The sequence below is a fragment of the Myotis davidii genome, unplaced genomic scaffold, assembly GCF_000327345.1.
Source record: "Myotis davidii unplaced genomic scaffold, ASM32734v1 scaffold170, whole genome shotgun sequence".
Classification (NCBI taxonomy): domain Eukaryota; kingdom Metazoa; phylum Chordata; class Mammalia; order Chiroptera; family Vespertilionidae; genus Myotis; species Myotis davidii.
The window spans coordinates 1,425,904-1,443,980 of record NW_006282528.1 but is presented as its reverse complement, the minus strand read 5'-3'; the positions used below and the strand labels follow the sequence as shown (position 1 = coordinate 1,443,980).

Below are 18,077 nucleotides of genomic sequence, written 5' to 3'. Positions count from 1 at the left end.
GCCACTGGGTGGGAGCACGGGGCACCCAGAGCAGCGCCCTGCCTGTCGGATGCGGAGGCTGGACGGTGCGGGCAGCCGGTCCCCGTGAATTCCCCCAGCCGGCCCCATGCAGCTTCCTGCACTGAGGGCGCGGGGGCTGGAGGCCCCGGGGCAGCGCTGCCTGAGCCAGGCGGTGGGTGCGGAGCAGAGCCCCGCGGGGTCATCCTTAGAAAAGAGGGCCGAGCCCCGCGCCCAAGGGCCCTGCTCCGCAGCAGGAGCTGAGCCACCTGAGGAAGCGCTGCGGGTCCGGGGAGCCACGCAGTTCTGCTTCCCACGCGAGAAGGCGACAGCCCGGGGGCGAGGGTCAGTGAGAGCAAAGGCCGTTCAGGATGAAGCTGACCCGAAGCCACACGGGAGTCTGCGGAGAAGTGGGCGGTGAAGAGAGGACGGCTGCACACGTCACAATGAAAAGGAGATGGGAAGGTGGAGAAAGGTGGCGGATGCCGCAGGCGGGAGTTGGGGGCCAGTGGGGGCCCCTGAAGGACGCGGGAGCGGGGCCGGGAGGCTGGCAGTGAGGCTGGGAGCTGCGTGAGCCGCGTGCCAGGAAGACTCCCACGGAGCTGCGTCCTGGCGACACGGAAAGTTCTGGGGCTGCGGGCGAGAAGGCGCCCGGCCTGCAGGAGCGGAGCTGGAGCCGGAGCAAGTTCACCGCCTGCGCTCTGCGCCAGGAGGACATGGAGGGACCTACTTAGAGCCCAAGGGCAGAAGGGACCAGGAGTTCCGTGTCCAGAAAACCAGTGTCTCAACCCTCCGGACACTAACCTAGCGTTGAGAAATTCCCTTCGACCCTCATGGACCACCGGGTTAGCGGCCAGTCCACGGTTAAAGGCTGTCACACACGACTGTCCCCACGTGAGTCACCAGTAATGGATCCCCAGGCCCCACACTTCTGTGTGACTTCCCGACGTAGTTAGAGGTCCCCACACACCCGTCTCCCCTTTTCTCTAATTTGCTGTAACAGCTCACAAAACTTGGAGAAACTTCGGGTTACGTTTACCGGTTTGTTATATAACAAAGGCTATTTTGAGGGGACAGATGAGCAGCCAGGGAGACTGCCCAGGGCGGGTCCTGAGCGCAGGGCCTATGAAGTTGGGGTGTTCCCCCCTCCAGCTCGAGGGCGTGTTCCCCAGCCCGAAGCTGCCCAAGCCCTCCGTGTAGGTTCTCATGGAGGGTTCATTGCGCAGGCATGAGGGACTCAGTCACGGGCCATTAGCTGTCGCCCCTCCAGCCCTCCCCTCCAGGTCTGTGCAGGCAGGTGGGTGGGACTTCCTAGACCTCCAATCATGTCTTCATATTTCCTGTCCTCGCTCCCAGCCCTCAGCTATTTAGGGGCCCCCACCCCCCACAGCCACCTCATTCAGGTGCAGAAACATCCCTGCAGAGGTTCCAGGGTCGGGGAAGTTCTTGCGTAGAGACCAAGGACCAAGAGCAGATATTGCAGCAGAGGCTGTGGCTGTCCGTCAGGGAAGTACAGGGGCTCAGGACCAGGCACTGGGCGAGGACGGGTGGGGTCTCTCCTCACGGTCACGGGACGAGAAGAGCCGAGCAGGAAGGAAGCGTTCACTGCACTTCTCTCATTTCTCCGTTTTGTGGTTGGAACCCTTCTGGAAGGAGCGACAGCCCCTCAGACGTCTGGCTGCTCTGAGGTTCAGTGCGTAAAGGTCAGGCAGGAGAAAGCTTGGATTGATCTCCCCTTTATTTGCTAGTTTTCAAAATAAATGACCTGTGGTGACCGCCAGGGTTTTGGCCGGTTGGTTTTGAAGGCCATTGTGAGCTCCCGAGTCTGATTCTGTGTGCTCCCAGCCCTTTGCAGTGACTGTTGTGTGGTCCTTCCCTCTGGCCAGGGGACCCCTCCTCAGGGGGTCTGGGTCCCTCACAGGTTGGTGCTCTCCCACGTGATGTCCGAGTGCGGGCTCTGGAGGGACTCGGTGGAAAGAGGGAAGCGCCTCTGCAGTCCTGGGTCCTGGTCACTGAATGCTGAAACGTGCCTGTGTGACTGCTGTCCTTCCTCCGCAGGTGTGGGCGGCCTGGCCAGCATGCCCCCGCTGCCGGCGGTCGCGCCAGTGCCAATGGGGACCCTCCCAGTGGTCGGGATGTCCCCCCCCCTCGTCTCCTCCGTCCCTCCAGCAGCAGTGCCTCCCCTGGCCAATGGGGCACCCCCGGTCATGCAGCCGCTGCCTGCGTTCGCCCATCCTGGTAGGTGCCACACGTTCTCGATAAACCTCTGTCTTCTTTCTGATTATATTCAAGTGGAGTTTTATTCCAGGGGAAAGTATTTTCATCTAATTTCTCATTGTTTTCAACATCTCAAACGGGAGGTGTGAGGCTGATTGAGGTATACATACTTGATAAACTGAAGAAGAGGGTGAAAAAGTTCCTAGTTTCATTTCGAAACTTTATCCAGAGCCTTTTCCCTGTCATTGAAAGAAAGCCGGAGTATACATGGAGACAGCCTAGTCTGACAGTGTTACTGAGGTGGCACCGACACCGAGCGTGTGCTTGTTAAAGGGTTTTGATGTTCGAGTAAATTCGGTGCTGATGACAGTTGGGCGTTCGCATTTGAACGTAACCCCTGCACTCAGCCCCGCTTTATCACATCTCTCAGCCGCCCACACTGTCCCCCCAGCGCCCCGGGGTACCTGGCCCTGGGACTTCTGTCTCCTCCACTTGGGACTCCCTTCAGCTCCTCAGTGCAGTGAGGGATGGGCCGTCCATATATTTAAGCTCTCCCTTCTCTGACTGTTGACAGATCTTATGAAAACTGACACCAAGTGTTTGATGGAAGTAACGTTTTGTGGGTGTTCACATTACTACTTAGTGCCTGTCAGTGGGAACAAGTAAATTAGAAACATTTACAAGAGGGCGGGAAGGAAGGCGGGAATAACGTTTTGAGTCCAGGATGGGGAAGGAAGGAGGAATGAGTTCTGCCTCAGACTTGATGGCTCTGCCTTTTCATTTTTGTAAGCAGGGGAAAGTTTCTTATCTGTGTGGAATTAAAATTATTCAACATTTATTTATTTTTACAGCAGCCACATTGCCAAAGAGTTCTTCTTTTAGTAGGTCTGGTCCAGGGTCCCAGCTAAACACTAAGTTACAGAAGGCGCCATCGCTCGACGTGGCCAGGTAAGTGTGCCTGTTTTTAAACGGGCAGTTTGGTTCAGGTATTACCTGGTAACTACAAATGTGAAAACGAGCAAGCTGTGTTCTTTATCACCTTTCCTTTGTAGCATGGCAAATATGTTCTCCCTTCTGGTTTTTCATGTGTTTGTTCACAGCATCAAGGACGTGGCGTTTCCTTTAAAGGATGTTTTTTAAGAGGATGGGTAGTAGTACATGTTTAAATCGAATCAAATGCAACTCGAGGTGTCAGGGGAGAAAGCAAGTTAACTATTTTGTGTTAGCCATGAGAAGTTTACAAATGTTTTATATGAAGACGAGAGCAATGATTGGCCTTATTTTAAATTCCAGCTCAGATAACCTTATGTAGTCCTTGAGAATCGACAGAACCCTATTTAAGGTCGATTTTTATGAAATGGATTATTCAGATTAATGGACAGGTGCTGTCCACCAAGTATGTGCCTCAATTTTGGCAAAGCTTGCATGATTTCATTGCTTATATTTTGGCCAATCTTGGTTTCATGTCATCTTTCATACTTTAATTTTCTTTTACCGTTACTTCTCCCCGCGTGTGGCTGCAGTAAGCTGGAAAATTAAGCTTGGCCGGTAAGCCATCTCAGAGCCTCTGGAAGGACAAGGGAATGTAGTGGAGACGACCCATCTTTTCTGACTCAGTCCTCTTTAGAAATCTCCCCGAAGTGAATCAAGGCGTTTCCACTTTAAAAAGTGTGTTGGATATAATTCAAATGCATCACCTTTTAAAAAATGATTTAAAGAAAATCTGTGAACTGAAAAGCACTGTGCCCAACGCTTTATGTCCATTCCCTCATTTAATGCTCACTCTCTCCCCCATAAAGGGACTCTTCCTGTCCCCGAGTTAAGATGAGGAAGAAGCTCAGAGACACTAAGAGACTTGCTCAAACTAGCATCGCCCTTCAGTGCCCGCGCTCGGGGTTGGACCGAGCTCTTGCTGATTTTAAGGCATGTTCTTACCTGTGGAAGTTTGCTCCCAAAACTTCAGTTACTGAAAGAAAACACACACACTCGGTTACTGTGGTGACAGGTATCTGTGTTCCACTTCATTGAGCTTCTACACTAAGACTCGGGAACCGTTGCTGAGCATCTGCCCAGCAGACACCTCGTTAGCCCCACCCCACCCGCCTCCGCTGGGCAGGAAGTAGTGCCTCAGAGTTGTGCCCGAGGAGATGGACCCAGAGAGGCCGCTGCTCCCCCAGGGCCACAGCTGACCAGGGCACAGCTGAGGTGGACACTCGGGTCCTCACGCCCTGAACGCCCATCTTCTCCCTCCAGCGCCTCGCTGGAAGCTCGGCTGCCTCTGTCTCCGCTGGACGGTCAGTCTGTCCTGACGCTGACTAATGACATTAGAATGAATAAATACCAGTGTTCAGCAAACATTGGTGCTCTGAAGATACTGTTTTTTTAGGTAGTCATCTTTTCAGTAATTTAAACTTCTGGCAAATTCCTATAATGTGGCCTCTAGCTTTTTGGCCACCTGTTGATGAATGTTTAGTCTGTTTACGTTCTCAGGAAGTTGGCAGGAAACTCTGCCTTGATAAGTATAATCTGGGGCCACTTCTGTGCACAGCACCCGAGCCCGGGGTGCAGGGGGCAGATAACCAGCCTCTGCCAGATAGTCAGGAGCGGGAGTCAGCCGCTAGGCGTTAGTTGAAGATGAGGGAGCTGTTGCAGAAGTACGCCCAGCAGGCGAGGCGGTGGTAAGTGCTTTGTTCAGGGTCATTCATAAAAAGGGAAAAGGTGAGCTTGTGCAGGTGCTCCCAGTGCCCGGGCCGGTTCCTGTGCGTGAAGCGCTGGACTAGGTGTGAGTGCCAGGTCCCGTCTCTGCAGGATGCTCGCAGGTTCGGCTGATGGTTACAGTTGGCTTTTGCATGTGAGGAATAGGTGTTTTCGTGGCAATGAAAGGAAATGGCAAAGGGCACTAGGCGTCGCCAGCCCTGGAACGCACGCGCTGTTGCTGTCATTGTGTGTAAGCTATTGGCTCTTCACAGCCCCGGGGCCAGTGTGGCGCTGTGGGCCCTGCTCTCCGGCCAAGGCCGGCTGTACTCCGGGCGGGCGGAGCCAGCTCCCGCCGCCGCCACGCGTGCCAGGGCCCTGTGCCTGTGCTCCTTTCTGGGAAGGCCTCCGTTTGTGGGAACTGAGACTTCCCGGAATAGAATGACTCCCTGCATTAAGAAATACATCCTGAGGGGAGAGAAAAAAAGGAGACATGTATAATACTCTTTGTAATACTTTAAGCAACAAACCAATTAAAAAGAAATACATCCTGTGTGTTGGTTCGGAGAAGGTTGGACTTTTGGAGAAGGAGTACCTGTACAGGGAGGGGCTTGTCGGCGATCAGCACTGCTGTTTAAACCAGGAGAGAACGCTCCAGAAGCGTGAAAGCCTGGACATTGTCGGATCATCTCAGTTCCGAGGGTCCATACCTGTGTAGGCCCTTGAGATGATTAAATCGTGTATAAAAGCCGTGTTGCGCTTACCTTTGATTCTGGAAAAATCATACGCTTATTTGTATCTCTTGTGAAAGAGACGCTCACGGCCTTAAAAGGTGGACAGACTCATTACAGAACATTCAGACATCGTGGTTCAGAAGTGAGCAGAGGTCCAGCCGGTTTTCTAGAGACGGCTCGGTTGACCGACACTCCTCGCGGTGCTGCTGCTCACGCCTCCCTCTCTCCCTCCCGCAGCGCCCCGCCACTGGCCGAGTGGGCGGTGCCCCAGTCATCCAGGCTCAAGTACCGGCAGCTGTTCAACAGCCACGACAAGACCATGAGCGGGCACCTCACAGGTACTGCGGGGAGTGCGCGTGAGCGCGGCCGTGTCGGGAGGCACGCTGTTTCTAGCCGTTGGGCCAAAGCGTCTCCAAGCCTTTCCCCACTTGCTCTTTGGGAACAGGGCTTTCATTGGGGTTCTTACCTTGTCCGTCCTCCCTAATCCCCCCCCCCCCCGCTGATGCAGCCGTGGTTCCTGTGCCCTCAGTGCCTCAGGCGGCTGCCCATTGCTCTTGGTCAATGGAAGGAGACCGGACCCTCCTCCCCGCTGCCTTGCTAGCGTGCACAGCGGCCCTGGCAGAGAAACCCTGCTGGGAACACTGTGCCAGGTCCCGAGTGGGCTCTGTAGGTGAACTGGGCGCTGCCCGCGCACAGGCTGAAGGCCGTGAGAGGGAGAGTGACTGCCGGGGAGGGGAGGGGGGCATCCAGCTCTGCCAGCAGCGAGGTGGAGGCCACTCTACCTATTGGATCTGACTTCACGGGTAAGAGGCCAGAGTGCAGTTACCTGGTCTCCGGAGGAGGGTTTGGGAGAGCGTCTAGACCAGTGGTTCTGAACCTTCTAGCCCTTTAAATACAGTTCCTCATGTTGTGACCCAACCATACATTATTTTCGTTGCTACTTCATCACTGTCATGTTGCTACTGTTATGAATCGTCATGTAAATATCTGATCTGCAGGATGGTCTTAGGCGACCCCTGTGAAAGGGTCGTTCGACTGCCAAAGTGGTCGCGACCCAAGGTTGAGAACCGCTGGTCTAGAGCCCTTCCTGAGGGTTGCTGGGAGCCTCGTGGAGAAGAGCGGCTTTTAGTAAAGGAAAGCGAGGCCTCTGACAGGACCTCCAGGGCACAGGGCAGGAGGCCCTGGCTGCTGACAGAGGCGAAGGGCGGCCGAGGCCCGCTTTCCGGGACGGACGCACTGGGGTGCAGCCCAGCACTTCATTTCAGGTGCGCGCTGTCTGTTTTTTCTGTCTCAATTGCAGTTTTTACTTCTAACAGAAAAATTCACTCTTGTTTAAAAATGTCAGGATTGGTGTGACCTTTGAAGGGTTCTGATCCAACCGTGACCCCCCACCCCACAGATCTCAGCACCCCTCAAACAAGCATGTGTTTGTAACAGCCTCGCATACCCTCTGTGCCTCCTCTGCACACGGCCATTACATGCGTCCTCTGTGCCTCCCTCTGCCCACGGCCATTACACGAGTCCTCTGTGCCTTCCTCTGCACATGGCTGTTACACGCAGCATGAGGAGCCCGCCGCGCCCGGACTGGGGAGAGCTGGGCAGGGCCACGGTCAGCTGCCTGGTGTGGTGTGCTTGGTCCCGGTGCCCCATTCTGCCCCAGGACTGCGCTGCTGTGAGTCTGAGACCTTTCCTCACAGCACTGTTGGTGTCTGCCATGAGTTGATTAAAACATATTCAGATGCTACTTTGAGTAGAAATTCAACTTTCATGTTGCCAATTCTAAATACAGCGTTAGGGATGAAATAAAAGGAACAGTGAACTTTTTCATTCCAATACGTCACAGCCTTTCACATTAATTCAGTGGATTGTGTTTTATTCGTAGGTGTTTCCATTGTGCACACAGCAGGAAGGTATACGGATGTTCACCCAAATTAGAATGTTCACTGTTCATCATAGCTCCAGACTGTGACATACTACAGAGCAGTTAGGGTTATGTCTCCAGCAGCGCACAGTAATCACACGATGAGCGAAATCAGCCAGGCTCAGCGTTGGCGCGCTTTGCCGTTAGGAATCGGCTGCACTTGGTGGGAGGGGCGATTGAAGGGAGCTCCAGAGGCTTTTGGGGTGCTGCTCCCTGGTGCTGTTTGCTGGGCCATTGCCAGTCTGGAGCTCATTGAGCTGCCTCCATGTGCACATGTGTAAGCCATTCATGTGTGCTCTTATGTGCAAGGCAGACTATTGACAGTGCGGTGACTGCCCTTTATTTAAGCTTCCTGTTTGCCCGATGTGCTGGCCCTGGGCCAAGCTCCTGCTATGGCTCCTTGTGCGATGGGTCATCGACTTGGAAATGTGGGTTAGGGTTAGGGTTAGGGATAGGTTTTGGGATAGGGTTAGGGTTAGGGTTAGGGTTAGCATTAGGGTTAGGGGTAGGGATAGGGTTAGGGTTAGGGTTAGGGTTAGGGATAGGGATAGGGTTAGGGTTAGCATTAGGGTTAGGGTTAGGGTTAGCGTTAGGGTTAGGGTTATGGTTAGGGTTAGTGTTAGGGTTAGAGTTAGGGTTAGAGTTAGCGTTAGGGTTAGGGTTAGGGTTAGCGTTCGGGTTTGGGTTAGGGTTAGCGTTAGGGTTAGGGTTAGAGTTAGGGAGGATGCTGTCTGTACAGCCCCTTATCACTTCCTGGACTGAACAGACCCTAGCTCCCCGTCACAGTGCTTTTGCTGGTGTTCTTGGGGCCTCCTTTGCGGGAACCTGCTGTGCTCTGCGACCCCTCACCCTCGGCAACCCCCGTGGAAATGCCCACTCGTGTTTCCTCAGGCGGTGTTCTCTGAAAAGTGAAAGAGCTGAAGGAATGTTCCCCGTGGTTGCCGCCGCTCTCTACTCCCGGTGGCCATCCTGGGACCTGGCCCTTCGGGGCAGCTTGTGCGGGAGGGAGACGCCCGTCCCTCTGGTGCTGTCAGGGGGTCACTCTGCGCCTCTGCAGCCTGGGACACCGAGGGCTCGTTTAGTTCCAGGAGGGAGGACATTTACAAGAATTCCAGAATGGGAGCCGATTTTGAGAGGAGAGTTGAAATTCCAGGAATTCTTTTTGACTGTGTGCTGTTAGCCAAGATATTGTGCAACCGTGAGCACGCCGCTGTTTCTGGTTACAGCTGTACTGAAATGGCTCTCGGTGCGGTCCCTTCCCCTGTCGCTCTCTGCCCTTCCCTGGCTGGTCCGATGGTTGTGTGGGGGGCGGGCAGCAGGTGTGGAGACGCCGCTGGCTTAGACAGAACGCCTTCAGCCTTGGCGATGGAGCCTCACTCTGAGGGAGATGATACTCCGGGCCGAGGGGCGGCTTCTAGTTGGAAGCTGATTTTTCACTCACCCTTTCTTCATCCGTGTCACAGACGTGGGCCATGTGCTGCGTGTTTCCCGTTCCCGTTGGGGTTTAGTTTCCTTTTGAAAAGCCTCTGGAGTGGGAGTCGATGCTTGAAGCGGTGGCTGCATGGGGCTGTGTGGCCGGGACTCGGACAGGGGCGATTTGCTGGTTCACGTGACACTTTCTTCTGGCTTTTGCGCAGGTCCCCAGGCAAGAACGATTCTCATGCAGTCGAGTCTGCCGCAGGCGCAGCTGGCCTCTATCTGGTAAGGGAGGAGCAGACGGCCCTGGTGTGTATAGGGTGTCCCAAATTCACACAAGAAGTAGTTTTGATAGAAAACACAGGTTTATAATTAAAAAATGTACATTTTTTATTGATTCATAAAGTAGACAGTCTAGGGTTATGTATGGAATAGCACATCGGGTAAATGGCCTCCATGACTTTGCTGGCACAGACGCCAAGCCGTGGTCTTCATTGGTCTTCATTGTCCCTGCTCCTGGGCCATCATTGGTACTTGGTGATGCTTATCAAATTGAAGGGATTGACATCAAAGGGCAGCAGATATTAGAATCTGATTCAATAAACCAAGTAACATTAGGCTTTTATTTTTTGTTGTTGTTGTTGTTAATGCTCACTCAAAATTCAAATCTTGCGTGAATTTTGGGACACCCTATATAAAGAGGTCCTTGATTTCTTACATCAATGGCTTCACCAGTCTTCCGATTAATACCATTATTTATAGGGGGGCATGGAATATGCTTACTTTTTCAATGACTTTTAATGATTACCTGTCTTACATGTTCCCATTTTGATTTTGGAAAATGCAAAAGCAGAGAGAGTAATATAATGAGCTCTCAAGAACTCATAACCCCACTTAAATAGTTTCCACTTGTGGCCAGCCTGGTCCTCCCTCCGCTTTCCGATTATTTACAGCCAACTCTGTTATGATGCCATTTTCATCTGCTAATATTTCAGCTTGTGTCTCCAAAAGAGACGGGTTGCTGTTTTTTTTTTTAACGTGACTATAATGTCAGTTGTCCCACCTAATTTTAATAATAATTCTTAACACATTGGGGACGGATCCCGAGAATTCTCGCTTCATATGACAGTGTTTTACAAAGTATCATATTTTAAAAAGATACTAGCTTGTAAGAACAGGTAATAAATAACTTCAGAATGCAATGGGTATTTAATTTTAACACGTGCCTTTAACATTTATGTAAAACTTTTTTGTACTCTTTCAATAGAAACTGACCTGGCCACTGGGTAAAGCTAGCAGTAAAACTACTGGTCCGCCATGTGCTAAGTTAATCAGATGGTGTTCTCTCTGAGGAAAGGTCAGATTTAAGAGGAGTTTCTTGGTCTAAGGCCTCAGCCAGGCCAGCTCCCAGGGTGGCCTCCGCCCTGTCGACATGCTGTGAGCAGCTCTGTCCTGCCCGCTCTTGCTGTCCACAGGTTAAGTGGAAGCACAGTCTCGGACTTGCTAGGAAAATCTGTTTACGCGAATCAGCTCCGAGGGCAGGTTGGTGATGAAGAGCTGTGGGGATCAAGCCCTCAGACTGAAGAGCAGAAAACACCTCAGCTGTGGCTGGAGGCCATAGAGATCCCGCGAGGCCTAGATCAGGGTGGCCCCGGAGCCCGGGGGCTTGCACCTGCTTGTGTGAAAGGAGTTTTATGGTAACGACCCCGCCCATTTGTTTCTATGTCATTTGTGGCTGCTTTCCTGCTACAAAGACAGAATTCAGTGACAGAGACTGTGTCCTGCAGAGCTGACACAGTTCTTGCCTGGCCTGCTAGTTTGCTGAGCGTAGTGTTAAGTACACGCAGAATCTAAGTATGACACGCTTTAAATGGGCTTGCAGGGTAGAGAAGAGTATAATTGTATCGTAGGTAACATTGTTGGATGCTAACCACCCTGTCAACGCTATGGATTGTCTCATTTCATTGTTGCCATAGCAGTATGAAATAGGTGCTGTTTTTATAAACTGAGGCACGGAGAGACTTCATTGGCCTGAAGTCAAAATAAGAAAATAGAACATTAGATGACGCATGAGCAGTAACCAGCGTGCGTCTCCGTGGAACCAGATCACAGCGAGCTTCTTGTTGACTAGGAACCTCTCTGACATTGACCAAGACGGGAAGCTCACGGCGGAGGAGTTCATCCTGGCCATGCACCTCATCGACGTGGCCATGGCCGGCCAGCCGCTGCCGCCCGTGCTGCCCGCGGAGTACATCCCGCCCTCCTTTCGGTAAGGAGCACCTCGGGGGCCATGTGCCCGCATGCAGCTGTCAGGCGTGGCTCTGTCCTAGTCATTGTTATTCCTGGCGAGTAAGTCAGTCTTCCTCGAGCTCAGGAGAGCCCTGTCCAGCTCTGTGCTCGCCTGGGCATGCCCCTCACACGTACAGGCTTCGGGGACACTGAAGGCGAAATCTTTTTTGCTGGTGGAGGGTCTTTCCTTCTTCAGTTTGTAAAAAACGCAGTCTCTGTGGAAGGCGGTAAAGCGAGGTCTGCCCGTGTTCGTAGAACGCCGAAAGGCGGGAGCCGTTTCTACCGACCTGTATCCTTGAAGCTCATGGAGTCCCAGCAGCGTGAGGCCGCCTGTCCGTGGCCAGCAAAGCGGGGAGCCTCCTTCACTCCTGCCGGCGGGGAGGGAAGGGGGCGCTGGCGCTGGAGCCGTGATAGTCAGGAAGGGAACGGGAGCGTTTCCGGCTGCAGCCCAGCCCAGGGGCGTGCGGAGAGGGGACCGAGTCCAGGGGGAGAACCTCAGCCACCAGCGTCCTCCGCCTGCACGGCACCCACTCCCTCCCAGGCCGGCCCCGGGAAGGCAAATGGAGACCCTACGGCACAGGGAGAGAAAGATAGGAGTTTCTGTTCTCCTTCCTCAAACATGAGGAAAGGCTGCAGGAAAGGTGTCCGTAAGAGCAGGAGAGATGGGGCCGTCACTGTCAGCGGGGCCGGGACGGGCAGGCTGAGCAGACCGCCGGCGGCTGTGTCTGAGGCCCCGGGAGGTGGCGGGCGGCGCTCAGAGGCGGCTCTGGAACTGAGCAGGTTAACGAGTCCAGTGGAACCCATCAGTCACCCACGTGCTTAAGGGCTTCAAAGTGCAGGCATTCCGTGTTTACGAAGCAGTAAACAGACAGACGTTATATAAACGGAATGAGATGCTCCCAGTGAGCGGGTCCAGGCGGTGTGAACTCCCGTGATGGTGATGGCGGTGGCGTGAACCCCTTTGTCCTGGCCTGTTCTGGCCGCCTGGGGCTGCTCACGGTTCGTTTCTTTGGGGTGGCCCTAATTCTGGCGGTGGTTCTGAACATCTGAACACGCTTGGCACTGAGCCTGACGACTGCAAATACTTATTTCTATAAGCTTTGTAAATAGTGAGGATCAAGTCTTTTCCCCCACAATATTATGATATAGAGCCGAATCTTTTAAAAATCTTTTCCACATGCCGAAACCGGTTTGGCTCAGTGGATAGAGCGTCGGCCTGCGGACTGAAGGGTCCCGGGTTCGATTCCGGTCAAGGGCATGTACCTTGGTTGCGGGCACATCCCCAGTGGGGAGTGTGCAGGAGGCAGCTGGTCGATGTTTCTCTCTCATCGATGTTTCTAACTCTCTATCTCTCTCCTTTCCTCTCTGTAAAAACTCAATAAAAAAATATATTAAAAAAAAAAAATCTTTTCCACAGTTTGCTCAGTCCCACCTGGACAGCTTGACGTCACTTTTCTTTTTTCTTCTTTTCCACGATCGCAGGCGAGTTCGCTCTGGCAGCGGCGTGTCTGCCCTGAGCTCAGCCTCGGTGGACCAGAGGCTGCCAGAAGAGCCCGTGTTAGAAGACGAGCAGCAGCTAGAAAAGAAATTGCCTGGTAACTTGCATTCGAGTTCTGTCACCTCAGAGGTTTCCATCTCCGAGGCAGAGATAGAGGCAGAGATAAGCCCGATGACATGGAGCTGTGCCCCGTTAGCCTCCCTTAAAGGACGCATGTTAATTTGGATTTGCATATATGCGCGGAGATGAGAACGTTGTGTACTCTGCAAACGCACCCTTGTTCCAGCTTTTACACGGACATCGGATTATTCACTAAACAAAAACTTATAAATGTTATTTATATAGCACTCAAGTTAATAAGTCTTTAAGGAGATTGCTTAATGCCACCAGAAATAGGAATTAAAATCGCTACTGTTACTTTCTCATGTTGTTTGGGAGAGTTAGAAACGCCATAATAACAAGAAGCTATTTTAAATGTAACATGTAAGTAATCCTCATTTACAAGGATAACCCCATCACAATATTAAAACACTAAACCCGGTACACGCCTAGTGCTGCTGTGTAGGTGGGAGAGGCTCCCACCACCGCCACTGCGCTTGCCAGCTGTGAGCCTGGCTTTCGGCTGAGTGGCGCTCCCCCTGTGGGAGCACACTGACCACCAGGTGGCAGCTCCTACATTGAGCGTCTGCCCCCTGGTGGTCAGTGAATGTCATAGTGACTGGTCGTTCGCTGTTCGGTTGATTTACATGTTAGACTTTTATTATATAGGATTCTAAGGCAGCTGTGAATTATTAATGGTGATGATAGCGATACTAAGAAGTAAGTGAAATGTACTAGGGAGCTTGTGTGCTTAATACTTCGTCAGTGTTGTCTTGTTGCATTTAAAGTGCTTGGCGGTAAACCGCCATGCTCAGGACACCAGTTTTCTGTTTCCTCCTTAAATTTGTTCACTGATAAGCCACTCAGTGGAAATGTTCTTTCTGCCAATGTGCTGAGCACAGCGAAGAGTCTGTGTTAAGAATGCGTGGTCCGTGCCCCGAGAAGGCGATGTGTAACTGAGGCTTAAACGTCCATGTAAAGAGTCGTCAGGGCAGTGCATGGGGTCAGCTGCCGCGTCCAGGTCATGGAGAAGGAGGCGGATAGAGTCACCGCAGGAGAGGGGGTTGCTGTAGACGGCGCAGACTTGCCATAGGAAGAGCCTTTGGCAATGGCGTTCTGAACGCCATGATGTGGCACTCAGCGTGAGGGGCGAGTGTGCGGGCAAGGAGCGAGGGACGGCATTGTCGCTGCTTGCAAACGGTGCAGGCAGGAGGGCGCACAGGGCCTGGTGTGCGTTCGTGCCACGGGTTCAGGGGTGCCTCGGTTCTTCCTTCCACCAGGGCGTGGTGAGTGTGACTTTTCACAGCTGTTTGTTTCTCGTTTCCAAGTGACATTTGAAGATAAGAAGCGTGAGAACTTCGAGCGCGGCAACCTGGAGCTGGAGAAGCGCCGGCAGGCGCTGCTGGAGCAGCAGCGGAAGGAGCAGGAGCGCCTGGCGCAGCTGGAGCGCGCGGAGCAGGAGCGCAAGGAGCGCGAGCGCGCGGAGCAGGAGCGGCGGCGGCAGCTGGAGCTGGAGCAGCAGCGGGAGAAGCAGCGGGAGCTGGAGCGGCAGCGCGAGGAGGAGCGGCGGAAGGAGATCGAGCGGCGCGAGGTGAGCGCGCCCCGCCCTGGGACGCGCCACGGCCTTGCTACCGCCCTGCGGGTCCAGCACATTCAGAAACTGAAACCGTCATCAGATCTAATTCCAGAACATTCCACCCCCCTAGGAAACTCCTTGCCCATTAAGCAGTTCCGCTCCCCTCCCCCTCCATCCCTTAAACCCCACTGATGTGCCTTCTGTCCATGTCGGTCTCTCTCTGGCCATTTCAAGGACCGGGGCGTACAGTGTGTGGCCTTTGGTGTCTGCTCTCACGACATGCTGTGTTCAGGTTCATCCAGGTTCTAGCATGAGTCAGTGCTGTATCATTTTCTGTGGCTGAATAATATCCTTTACACGCATAACCACTTGTTACGTAGCCATTCATCAGTTGATGGATATTGGGTTACTTCTACTTTTTGGCTACTATGAGTAATTTTGCTACGCGCATTCATGTACAAGTTTTTGGTAAGACAGTTTCATAACAAGCCACTGATATCGGTTAAGTATTTCTCAGACTTTTCCTCTGCATTCATATGCAGTGTAGGGACACGAAGGTTTGTTTGGTGGAAAGGGTGGGGATTCAGTGCAGATTTTTTAACCGCTGTATTTATCTAAGTCAGTGGTTCTCAGCCTTCCTAATGCTGCGACCCTTTAATACAGTTCCTCATGTTGTGGTGACCCCCAATTTCATTGTTACAAATTGAACATAAAGCATAGTGATTAATCACAAAACCAATATGTAATTATATATGTGTTTTCCGATGGTCTTAGGCGACCCCTGTGAAAGGGTCGTTTGACCCCCCAAGGGGGTCGTGACCCACAGATTGAGAACCGCTGATCTAGTTTTATTTTCCTATTTTGTAATGGAATTTCTCAAAATGTTTAATACTATTTCATCCCTAAAGGAAAAGACTTAGCCACTGCCATCATCTATTAAGAGACATTGTATAGTGTAAGAACTGAACAGTTAACAAATGATCTGTTTCTGTGTCCCAGGCTGCAAAACGAGAACTTGAAAGGCAGCGACAACTTGAATGGGAGCGAAATCGAAGACAGGAACTATTAAACCAAAGAAACAAAGAACAAGAAGACATAGTTGTACTGAAAGCAAAGAAGAAGACTTTGGAATTTGAATTAGAAGCTCTGGTGAGTGAAGTTGGATTTTGCTTTGAGACTTATTAACATCAAACAATTAAAATGGTAATAATTTTTATTATTTTTCATCTGATAAAGAATGATAAAAAGCATCAGCTTGAAGGAAAACTTCAAGATATCAGATGTCGACTGGCCACCCAAAGGCAAGAAATTGAGAGCACAAACAAGTCCAGGGAGCTGCGAATCGCCGAAATCACCCACCTGCAGCAGCAGTTACAGGTGAGAAGGGGGCGCTTAGCGTGCACTCGGCTCCGGGCAGTCACGGTGAAGCAGACCAGGTCCTTGAATCAACAGGCTGTCAAGCAGACCCACTGAGCGCACGTCAGCTGAGCGCTGTGTGCCGGGCCGGCACCCCCTGGGCACGGAGGTCCAGCAGTGAGCGGCAGGGGGAGAGCCTCGCCTTCATGGAGCTCACCTTCTGCGTGCCGGTCAGACGGACACGAGCAAATAAGTCAGGTGTGCCCTCTGTTAGAGCGTGAACGGTGCGCGGCAGAGGGAGCAGGGAGGAGGCCGCCTGGGTGGGGAGGGTTGCCATCTTAATTAAGGTGCCGGGACAGGCCTTGGTGAGGGTTTCATTGGCCAGAGACAGGAGACGAGCGGCTGAGCCGTGGGGACGTGCGCAGGTGGGGAGACAGCGGTGAGAACGCCCCGAGGCTGCAGCTGGTCTCCAAGGCACAGGTGACAGCGGGAGACCGCTGGGGCTGGAGCCGGTGGGGGCTGGACCGTGTAGGACCTGCAGTCCGTCACGGGACTTTATCATGATCACGACAGTGAAGCAGTGCAGTGTAAGTGTTTTGGGGGAGTATGAGAGATACACAAATAGAGAATAGTTGGGGACACGATAGAGTTCAGCTTTGATCTTATTACCCATGCAAAGTGGACCACCAGGTTGTCATAACATCGCCTGATCTGGTTTCGGTTGTTGAGTCGGGGGGCGGGGAGCACCAGATTCAAGTAGATACCGTTCTGCATATCACCACGTTTTACCTGTGACTTTTATCTCAGCTTCTTTTCTCGGCACGATATTGACATTTACTCGTTTTGTTGCGTGAATCAGTAGTTTGTTCTTTGTCATCACTGAGTAGTATTTCCTTGTTTATCCATTCACCTGTGATGGACATTTAGGCTCTTTCCAGTTCCAGACTTTTGTGAAAAAAACAAACTGCAGTGATCATTTTTTTCCAGGTCTTTCTGTGGAAATACGTTTGATTTCTGTTGGTTAAATTTTAGGAGTGGAATTTCTGTGTCATATAAGTGCGTGCTCAACCCTATCAGACTGTTTCCAAAGCGGTTGTGCACTTTGCATTCTCTCCAGGGTGTGTGAGCGGCTGTGCACTTTGCGTTCTCACCAGGGTGTGTGAGCGGCTGTGCATTTGCGTTCTCACCAGGGTGTGTGAGCGGTGTGTGAGCGGCTGTGCACTTTGCATTCTCACCAGGGTGTGTGAGCGGCGTGTGAGCGGCTGTGCACTTTGCATTCTCACCAGGGTGTGTGAGCGGCTGTAAGTGCTTCAGTTGTTCCTAATCCGTGCCAACACTTGGCATTGTTATCGCTTTTTACTTTAACGTTTCCACTTGGTGTGGAACAGTATCCGACAGTGGCTTTAATTTGCATTTTCCTGAAAGCTCATGCCATTGGGCGTCACTTCCTGTGTGTATTGGCATGTGCCTTCTTGTGTACGTCTTTTGTGAACAGATCTCTTGCCCATTTTCTTCTTGGGTTGTTTTATGAGATTTTTATTCTTTTAACAAGTCCTTTGTCAGATACATGATTTGCAAATATTTTTACCCAGTCTGTGGCTTGCCTTTTTTTTTGTAATGGTGCTTTTTAAAGGGCAGAAGTTTCAAATTTTAATAAATTTCTTGTTTTTCTTTTATGGTTCATGGTTTTTCGTGTCCTATCTAAAAAAATCTTCAGCTAGCCTCAGATTGCAGATATTTTCTCTCTGTTTTCTCCCGGTGGTTCTGTAGCTTTATTTACATGCTTAGGTCCGTGATGCACTTCAAGTTGACTTTTATGTGAGTATAAGGCGAAGGGTAAAGTTCGTTTTTCTCCATACTAGTACCTAATTGTTCTAACAACGTTTATTAAAAATACTATCATTTTCCGCACTGAATCACCATGGCAGCTTGTTGAAAGTCAATTGATCGTATTTGTCAAGGTCTTTTCTAGACTTGACTCTGTTCCATTGATCTGTGTCTGTTCTTTCGCCGGGACCTTACTCTGTTGCTAACTGTAGCTTTATAATAATTTTTTAAATCAATTACTCTGAAATCTTCAATATTCTTTTTTTCCTCCACATTATTTTGACTAGTTTAGGTCCTTTACATTGCCACATAAGTTTTAGAATCAGCTTGTTAATTTTTACAAAGACACTTAGAATTTTGATTGGTGATTTATTGACTTTATAAATCAATTTGGGAAGAATCGACATGTTGACAATATTGAGTCTTATGATATACTAGGGGCACAGTGCACGG

The 18,077-nt window shown here is 51.5% G+C and overlaps 1 protein-coding gene across 1 annotated transcript in view; it reads left to right on the top strand.

The window, feature by feature from the left end:
* Positions 1-18,077, top strand: part of ITSN1 (intersectin 1) — a 103,849-nt gene that overhangs the window by 10,746 nt on the left and 75,026 nt on the right. Inside the window, exons 5-13 of the mRNA XM_015560218.1 lie at positions 2,056-2,235; positions 3,066-3,162; positions 5,880-5,980; positions 9,201-9,264; positions 11,111-11,248; positions 12,751-12,863; positions 14,194-14,456; positions 15,441-15,590; positions 15,678-15,818. Of these exons, the coding sequence (XP_015415704.1) occupies positions 2,056-2,235; positions 3,066-3,162; positions 5,880-5,980; positions 9,201-9,264; positions 11,111-11,248; positions 12,751-12,863; positions 14,194-14,456; positions 15,441-15,590; positions 15,678-15,818 (1,247 nt within the window). The remainder of the gene's footprint in view (positions 1-2,055; positions 2,236-3,065; positions 3,163-5,879; positions 5,981-9,200; positions 9,265-11,110; positions 11,249-12,750; positions 12,864-14,193; positions 14,457-15,440; positions 15,591-15,677; positions 15,819-18,077) is intronic.